Source organism: Hemiscyllium ocellatum, chromosome 2 (genome assembly GCF_020745735.1).
Source record: "Hemiscyllium ocellatum isolate sHemOce1 chromosome 2, sHemOce1.pat.X.cur, whole genome shotgun sequence".
In the NCBI taxonomy this organism is placed as follows: Eukaryota; Metazoa; Chordata; class Chondrichthyes; order Orectolobiformes; family Hemiscylliidae; genus Hemiscyllium; species Hemiscyllium ocellatum.
The window spans coordinates 108,940,299-108,950,105 of record NC_083402.1 but is presented as its reverse complement, the minus strand read 5'-3'; the positions used below and the strand labels follow the sequence as shown (position 1 = coordinate 108,950,105).

The 9,807-nt window shown below is 40.1% G+C and overlaps 1 protein-coding gene across 1 annotated transcript; it reads right to left on the bottom strand.

The window, feature by feature from the left end:
• Positions 1-3,731: 3,731 nt before the first annotated feature.
• On the bottom strand, positions 3,732-6,277 carry LOC132825977 (relaxin-3-like). The gene is made up of 2 exons (XM_060841688.1): positions 6,127-6,277; positions 3,732-4,078 (listed from the first exon to the last, which is right to left on the bottom strand). Exons 1-2 carry the CDS (start codon positions 6,275-6,277, stop codon positions 3,732-3,734), a joined length of 498 nt encoding a protein of 165 aa, XP_060697671.1.
• Positions 6,278-9,807: the final 3,530 nt, after the last annotated feature.

Genomic DNA, 9,807 nt, shown 5'->3' with positions numbered 1-9,807 from the left:
ACTTCTTCACCCAAAGAGTGGTGGCTGTGTGGAATGCTCTGCCCCAGAAGGCAGTGGAGGCCCAGTCTCTGGATTCATTTAAGAAAGAGTTGGATAGAGTTCTCAAAGATAGTGGAATCAAGGGTTATGGAGATAAGGCAGGAAGAGGATAATAATTAGGAATGATCAGCTATGATCATATTGAATGGCGGTGCAGACTCAAATGGCTGAATGGCCTACTCCTGCACCTATTGTCTATTGTCTATTGATACGAAGTTAGGTGGACAGGCAGGTAGTACTGAGGAAGTGGGGAGGCTGCAGAAGGATCTAGACAGTTTGGGAGAGTGGTCCAGGAAATGGCTGATGAAATCCAATGTGAACAAATGCGAGGTCTTGCACTTTGGAAAAAAGAATACAAGCATGGACTACTTTCTAAACGGTGAGAAAATTCATAAAGCCAAAGTACAAAGGGATCTGGGAGTACTAGTCGAGGATTCTCTAAAGGTAACCATGCAGGTTGAATCCATGAATTAGAAAGCGAATGCGATGTTGTCATTTATCTCAAGAGGGTTGGAATATAAAAGCACCGTTGTGCTACTGAGACTTTATAAAGCTCTGGTTAGACCCCATTTGGAGTACTGTGTCCAGTTTTGGTCCCCACACCTCAGGAAGGACATTCTGGCACTGGAGCATGTCCAGCAGAGATTCACACGGATGATCCCTGGAATGGTAGGTCTAACATATGAGGAACGGCTGAGGATCCTGGGATTGTATTCATTGGAGTTTAGAAGATTAAGGGGAAATCTAATAGAAACTTACAAGATAATACATGGCTTTGAAAGGGTCGACGCTAGGAAATTGTTTCCGTTAGGCGAGGAGACTAGGATCCGTGGATACAGCCTTAGAATTAGAGGGGGTAAATTCAGAACAGAAATGTGGAGACATTTCTTCAGCCAGAGAGTGGAAGGCCTTTGGAATTCATTGCTGCAGAGTGCAGTGGAGGCCGGGACGCTAAATGTCTTCAAGGCAGAGATTGATAAATTCTTGATGTCACACGGAATTAAGGGCTACGGGGAGAATGCGGGTAAGTGGAGTTGAAATGCCCATGAGCCATGATTGAATGGCGGAGTGGATTCGATGGGCCGAATGGGCTTACTTCCACTCCTATGTCTTATGGTCTTATGGCCTCAAATCGTGTTTGATTAATTTATAGAATCATAGAGATGTACAGCATGAAAACAGGCCCTTCAGTCCATCTCGTCCATGCCAACCAGATATCCAAACCCAAACTAGACCCACTTGCCAGCACACGGCCCATATCCCTCCAAACCCTTCCTATTCATATACCCATCCAGATGCCTTTTAAATGTTGCAACTGTACCTGCCTCCACCACTTCCTCTGGCAGCTTAGAGTCCTTTGAAGGTGTAACAAACAAAGTGGACAATGGAAATCCTGTAGATATAATATATCTGGAGTTCCCAGAACGCATTTGATAAGGTGCTGCACAAAAGTTGAATTCACAAGGTTGGATCAAATGGGGTTAGGGGCAATTTATTAACTTGGTTAAGTGACTGGCCTTTGCACATAAGACAGAGAGTCAGGATATTTTTTTTTCTGGATGGCAAAAAGTAACTAGTGCAGTGCCACAGGGTTTAGTCCTTGGACCCCAGCTATTTACAAGCTTTATTAATGACTTGGATACAGGGATAAAAGCTCTATAGCCAAATTGTGAATGACACAAAAATGGGTGGAACAGTAAACTGCAATGAGGAAATAAGAACCTTACAAATAGATATAGATAGGTTAGGAGAGTGGGCCAAAATATGGCATTTGGAGTTTAACAAGGATAAGTGTGAGGTCTTGCATTTTGGTCAAAAAAAGGGATGGCAACATGTTATCTAAATGAGGAGAGACTTCATAGTGCTCCAGTGCAGAGGGATCTGGGTGTCCTTGTTCATGAGTCATAGAAAACTAGCATGCATGTACAGCAAATAATAAAGAAAGTGAATGGAATGATGGCCTTTATAGGTAATGGATGAGAATATAAATGTAAGGAAGTACTGTTGTAACTATACAAGGCATCAGTGAGACATCAGCTAGGAATTGTGCACAGATTTGGTCCCATTTTTTGAGGAAAGATGTAATGGCAACAGATGCAGTTCAGAGGAGGTTCACCAGATTGATCCCAGAAATGACGGGTTTGTCGTATAAAGAGAAATTTAACAGTTTAGGCCTATACTGTCTGGAATTTGGAAGGATGAGGGGAGATAAAATTGAAGTTTTCAAGATGCTTAAAGGTTTGGATGAAATCGATGTGGAATGGATGCTTGCTGTTGTGGAGCATTCTCGGATGAGATATTGTAGTCTTCGGATAAGGGGTTGCAATAAAAAAGAGTTGAGGAGAAACTACTTCTCCCAAAGTGTTGTGAACCTGTGGAATTTGTTACTCCAAAGTGCAGTGGGTGCTGAGACAGTGAGTAAATTTGAAGACTTAAAGAGATTCTTCATTGATAATAGTTTGAAGGGTGATGTGGAGAAGGCAGGAAAATGGGGGTGAGGAGCCTATCATCCATAATCAAGTAGCAGAGCAGATTCAGTGGGCCAAATGGCCTAATTCTGTCCCTCTGCCTTATCAACTTATAAACTAGATGATGATCATAGTCTATCTCCAGCTTGAAGGATAAATAAGAGGTGGAGCTAAGGTTGAGCTTGGTTACTTTGGTAGTGCATGTCACAGCCTCAGAACTTGCTGTACATCAATAAACTTCCTATTACCTGTGCTCAAGTTGTTCCTTGACACACTCCCTCGTTTTGGTCTCCGAATGCTTTATAATATTAAGCACCCAAATCAAATCATATCCACCCTGTGATGATGGACATAGTCCAAGATGTTCAGATCTTTCTTCATACTTGCTGAGTATGTTTTACTAAGTACAAATAAAATACCTTTATTGACCTATCACATAATTGTTTTTTTTATCAAACATGCTGCCACTAAACTTTGATGTTTGCTCATGGACTAAGCTTTTGTGATCAGACTTGGCATAATTTATCTCGCTTTAAGAAAGGCTATCTCATAATTGTTGTACTATCATCAGGTTCAGCAATTTTAGATGCATTGGAAGTTTATGACACTGTTTCGATTACTTATGAGTGATTCTTCACACAGAGGAAAGCTTTAGTGGTTAAGTAACAAGTAAACCCATTTAACATGTTATTTGATAATGTTTTTGATTTCATGAAAGGAGGAACAGAAATTGAAGTTATTGTTGGGCTGATAAACGAGGAGCACTAGAATTACATTTTGAAAATTCTGCAATGTTGAATATTGCCAACAGGATCAAATCATAACAAATAACACTGTAGCATTTCCAGCTACTATTGTCTTGATTATGTTAAATTTGCTTCATAGCAAATCCTGGATCGGATAGTTTTGAATCTCAACTTTGGAATTTGTGCTTGAATGTTAGTGATAACACATGGAATTCATTGGGAAATATGTTTCAATGATGTGAATAAATGAAATTATTTTAACAAGTGATTATAAGAAATCAAGAGTTAAAACTTTACAGTTTTAAGGGTTTCAGAATCAGTCACACAAGCTTGTCACATAGACCATACTAGAAATTACATGTATGTTACGATTCCTTTATACCACATTTGTGAGATATTTAATAGATTACATGATTTGAAATCTCACTGAAACAGAGTTCATGTGTATGAATATTCTATAAATAGAAATGTACAGTTTTCAGCAGAATGTGCTGATCTCTTGATTGGTGCAGCCTTCAGTGCAGCATTTGGCTTGCATTTCTTTTGATGCTTCCCTTTTCTTCCTGATGAATCTGGCCCACGGTTGATACTGCACCAGTGTTGATGCAAAAGCGTGGTCTTTATTGCTGCCTCCATCAATCTGGCGAATGTACTCACGGAAATCCCCTGGTGCCTGATCATACTGGTTGTTGTCCTTGTCAAACACTTGATCAGCATAAGATGGCTCGGTTTCCTGGTTTCTGTCGCTGCCAAAGATTCTTTGAAGATTTCTCATGCTGTCCATCTCCTTGGAGTAATCTTTATCAGCTGAGATCTGGAAAGGATCTAGAACAAAAATAATATGTTCAATAACATATGTATTTGTATCATATGCAGCTAATTCCTGTTCTCTTTTGTTTGAGAGAAATGTTCTAGTCCATGGACTCTCAAAAGCATTCTACTTTAATGTGTACCATTGTATTTTGACTTCAAACATATTTTGTTAATTATATATTGCACATATGGTCAGAGAAATAATTAATAGCGATCCCAAATTTGATAATCACTACTTGACCTACATTGCAAAGAAAGTGAAAGAAATTATAATTAAACCTCGAGTGAATAAATCTCCAATCTGAAGAGGAGTGACTGCAGAAGAGATGTTACTGATTCTAACATGTTGAGGTAAACATCGTTGGTTGATAGTAGGTAAATATTTTCTAGAACTTGAAATATAGTCTTTTTTTCTCCTTCCTCTTCTAGTGCCACTCCCACTCCTGCCAATGGGAAGTTCATATTTGTAGCTTTGATTTGAAAGTTTCTATTCCCTGCTTGATGGTTGGCAATTCTGCTCTTTTATTACATAAGTCACTGTTTAACTGTATCTGATAGCTAGCTACCTGTTGAATGGGAGTCAGTCATGACTCCTGGCATTCAGGCTACATCAGAGCTTTTTTCCTTCCAATTGTGTCTCCAATCCAATTTGTTGTCTTTTCTCAGCCAAACCCTTCAAATATCTCTCACCATCCTTTTCTATCCCCAATTCTGGAAAGAAGATAAGCAGAAAATAACTTACCAAACTGATGGCATCTCAGTATTAGTTGATGGAAGTGGACTACTGATAATTGCTGATTGTAAATTAACTATATTGTACATACTATGGGCCAAGGGTTGCATGGTCATTATCACCTTCCAAGTTCAGGTGCAATATTCTCTTTCCTACCTTCCTCCTGCATACAGTCAGCTAGTCTTCCACCTGCTGACCAATTAGAGCTGCTCTCTTGGCCTTTCCCATTCCTGCTCCCAGTGCCTCATGCAGAATGCTCATTGAATAAGGTTCCGGTTTGCAAATCAGTGGAAACATGTACCGTATTAAATTGAAATCTCAATATCAATGGCTTTCCTCCCTGATTTTGCCCCGGTTAGGAATACGGTCATCATAGTTCAGGCTTTATTCAAAGATCCCACTGTCAATTTAAAGCACTAACAACTTCCATGAAAATGTGATCAGGATATTTGGTGATTGATCTGCCCAGGAATACTGATACATTTCTCACAACGCTGTGATTTCAAATAAAGGGTAACTGCCGGCTGACAGCTGCACCAGTCCTTCACCCCCCTGAAAGTTATTGCCAATGCTGAAATAAGGACTGAGAATGAGTATCAGGCAGCACTTGGAAAAGAGCAGTCCTCTGCCATCAATTGTGCTGACAACAGTCCTCACATTGACTTGTTTTTCAGAATTAGGGCAGCACGGTGGCACAGTGGTTAGCACTGCTGCCTCACAGCGCCAGGGACCTGGGTTCAATTCCCGCCTCAGGCGACTGACTGTGTGGAGTTTGCACATTCTCCCCATGTCTGCGTGGGTTTCCTCCGGGTGCTCCGGTTTCCTCCCACAGTCCAAAGATGTGCGGGTCAGGTGAATTGGCCATGCTAAATTGCCCATAGTGTTAGGTAAGGGGTATGGGTGGGTTGCGCTTCGGCGGGTCGGTGTGGACTTGTTGGGCCGAAGGGCCTGTTTCCACACTGTAAGTCTAATCTAATCTAAACTTACCTAGTACAGTAAATGTTTCTACCCAAGCTCAAAACAGACTGGACGGTGATTTCTATTGGCATGTTCAGAACTGATGCACTTTCTGCACAAGAATCTACAAGAGGGGCAAGCTCTCGCAAGTAAAATTGGAATCAACATTTTATCATTTCCACTCAAGCTGACATTTTGGAGTGCGGCATTTCATAAATGACTATTTCAGTTTTAATAGTATACAGGTACCACTTAGATTCCCGACTTTTGCAGAGCCTAAGCAAATACCTCTCCAATGCAATATTGTTTAAAACACTCGCTTTTTAGATAAGGACGCAGCAATTAAGATTTTTTTTCAATGAATGCTCACCGTTCTGGTCATCCAGAAGCCTCATCCAGCGAGAAGACCCACAGGTATAAACGATCGCTCGGATTAACTCGCGGCCGCACAGCTTGATTCCAGAAACGGGAAAGGAGGTCAGCAACAGGTTGATGATCAGAACACACACCAGGCACTTCATCTCAGCTCACAAGTGTTGAGCGTGGGCCTCTCAGGAATCGTAGCTCTGGGGTGTGTTTCTCTCGCGGATGCCCGGACTGTTGGCAGAAAGATGTCAATATTGTAGTGACTCTCTCCCTCTTGTCGCTGCCTTCTACATGTCCGATCCGCTGCCCTTTCTATCGCTGGTTTTCCTCCTTCCCTCTGACCCACCGCCTTTTTTTTAAGCATTTATCCCTCCCTCTCTCCCTCTGACGTCTTCGGGATGTTCTTGGCAGATTGGCAGATACACTCCCTTTGGCTCACTGTCACATTTAGAATTGAGGGACTGATCGGAAACTGCGTCGATCAGCAATGCCTTTATCTTCTCCTGTCCCTCAAACACTTGGTTATCCTTCGAACCCGCCTTTTAATTTTCCAGTTTTCCTAATAGTTTAACCTTGCGATTCATCTCACTTTCTCTTGTTTTACCAGTTTTATCGATAATGCAGCTCTTGTCTTCTTGCTGCTTTCATCTTTCATTTCATGTACAGCTTCCGCCATCTCTCAAATTAAACTTCCTTTTATCCCAATCGTGTCTCCTCCTTGCTCTCTCATTTATTAATATAGCTCTGTAACTTGTTTTTTTTTCAGAAATTACTCTAGTGCTTCCACTATTTCTACATAAACCTACTCCTTATCCTCCATCCTGAATGTGAATTTGTCTAAGTCACACATTTGAACTTCTCCATATGGAGTTCATCATGTTGATGCTCTTCTGCTTGGTATGTTTTTAACGTGTGAGCGTTGGTAGCTGTTGATGATGACAATCTTTGATCCATTTATTGATGTTATGTTATTAATCCTTCTTAATGTTATTTGACACATTGTCTGCCCACATCATATCAGGAATAGTAAAAGCATGATTTGGAACCTGTTCTACCATTGTCACAAGATGGTTTCAGCTCACTGCTGGCGCAGTACCAATTAAACCCAAGTGCACACCTCCCAGTAACCCTGTACCTAATCCCTGTTCAAATATGCTGCACCTTTTCATCATAAATGATCATGGTTTCTATCCTATCTCCTTGCACTCAGTGACCATTTTATATTTTTGTGTCTATTACTGGTTCCCCTATCAAGTAAATGCACACTTTTGTTTAACACAGAAGTTCGGTAAACCTTGCACTTTTTTACTCCATTAATCAAAAACTGCTCATAGTTGTCCGTATTCGTATTCTAGAAAATCTACATTGTGTATTCCCTGTGATCTTATCCTCCTTTTTGTAAGAGTCATTAAAACAACTCTACATTGTACTCTGCAGCGTATAAACATTGCTTGCATATATTTATTGTCAATTATACATTTATTTTTCTAGTTAATATTTCTATTAATAAACTCCATGTATTGGTGAAAAGTACATTTTAAGTTTTCTGTCTTGCTGACATTATGACAATTGCAAGAGATACCGACATAAAAGAAAAATAATATTTATTCTGTGTAAATGCTGATGGATTGGCAGGTGAAGTAAGATCAGTTGAATCATTGCCGAGTTGTATGCACTAATTAATGAAGACTGATAAATAAATGCCAAGCTTTGTTTAAATTTTAGACCAGGAAGGTTATCTCTGATGATAACGACTTTGCCCCGAGGATTGGACTTGTGTACATGTTCTACATGTTTACAAACACCAGGATCTTGTGTAATGATATATTTACTATCCAGTATACACATATTGTGTATACTGACTTATTCTGTGCACATTCTGTACACACTGTATACAGACACATTCTGTATCTGACTTAAAATTATAATTTGGTGGTCAGATTAATTCTTCATACACTCAGGATTATCTAACAAATGTTGTCAAACCATTAATCACATCTAGTTTCAAACGCTGTGCTGTGTGTTTTGCAAGTGTGGGCTAATTGAGTATGGTCAGTACTTCCTTGTTGTATACAGCTGAAGGCATATCCTGTTTAATATGTTCCACCAATCTTTAGGTTTCCTAGCCTATATAACAGGCATTGCTGTCTTGTTGAAATCCATTTGATGTATCTCATTGTGTGACAGAAAGAAGCCTGTATTGGCTTGGTCACAGTATCAGTTTCATGGAGAACACTGTGCCTGTGCTGTATAGTATGTTTGTGGCAGACAGAAGTAAAGAACTCCCTCTCTCACCACCAGATGATTTCTCCAGTAGGATATTTGGGAAGGGAAATTATTTGATTGTTCCACTACAAATGTGAACTGGCAATCTTCATTAACTGGGGTATTCTCCATGGCAATGCCTGTCCCAATCCAAATTGTTTTGCCAACCATTCTGCAGTTTCCTCTCATAGTACACTTCAGTTTGTCGTTATCATAACATGATGGAATTTGATATTAAGTATGATTGCGAGAAATTTGAGTCAGAAACAAAACTAGGTTTAATTAAAATGAAGGGAATCACAATGAAATGAGAAGTTAGTTAGATAAAGTGAATTGGGCAGATAGATTAGCAGGAAAGACTGTAAGCAAGTAGTGGCAGGCATTTAAGGACATAGTTCATAACTCTCAACAAAAATACATCCCAGAAAAGAGGAAAAATAATAACAGAGATATAAACCAATCCAGGAAGTTTTCAAAGGAAGTTAAGGAGAGTATAAAGTTGTAAGAAAAAGATATAAGAAGAAAATCCCAAGGCTGGAATCAATTCAGAATTCAGCAAAATGGCACTAAAAAGGTAATAAGCAAAGGGAAAATAAACAACAAGGGCAAACTAGCAAGGAATATAAAAAAAACTGACAATAAGATCTTCTTTCAATATATAAAAAGGAAGAGCGAATGAATGCAGTATCTTCAGAAGATGAACCTGGGGTGATGGTTATGGTGAACAAAGAATTGGTAGAGGAATTATACTGTCAGTCTTTAAGGTGGAAGCTACTTTCCTGATGAAGGGCTTATGCTCGAAACGTCGAATTCTCTATTCCTGAGATGCTGCCTAACCTGCTGTGCTTTGACCAGCAACACATTTGCAGCTGTGATCTCCAGCATCTGCAGACCTCATTTTTTACTTTGAACATGCCTAACAACAGTGGGGAATTAAGTGCCATGACCATTACTAGACAAGCAGTTTTAGAGAAACTAATGGGGCTAATGGCAGATAAGTTATGCAGGTGTACAGCATGGAAACAGATCCTTTGGTCCATCTCATCCATGCCACCCAGATATCCTAACCTAATCCTGTCCCATCTGCTAGCACTTGAACCATATCCACCTAAAACCCTTCCCATTCATATACTCACTCAGATGCCTTTTAAATGCTGCAATTGTATCAGCCTCTACCACTTCCTATGGCTGCTCATTCCATACATGCACCACTCTCTGCATGAAAAAGTTACTTGTTAGGTATCTTTTACATCTTTCCCTCTCACCCTGAACCTATACTCTCAAGTTCTGGATTCCCTGACCTTGTCTACTTATCCTATCCATCCCCGTTATGATTTTATAAACCTCAATAAGGTCACCCCTCAGCCTCCGACGTTCCAGGGAGAACTGCCCCAGCCTATTCAATCTCTCCCTATAGCTC

Excerpts from the sequence above, each read along its gene's own strand:
- LOC132825977 (XM_060841688.1), bottom strand. The coding sequence starts at position 6,277 with ATGAAGTGCCTGGTGTGTGTTCTGATCATCAACCTGTTGCTGACCTCC. Across the intron at positions 4,079-6,126 it reads GCTTCTGGATGACCAGAACG|ATCCTTTCCAGATCTCAGCT; the intron begins GTGAGCATTCAT and ends TTTTTGTTCTAG.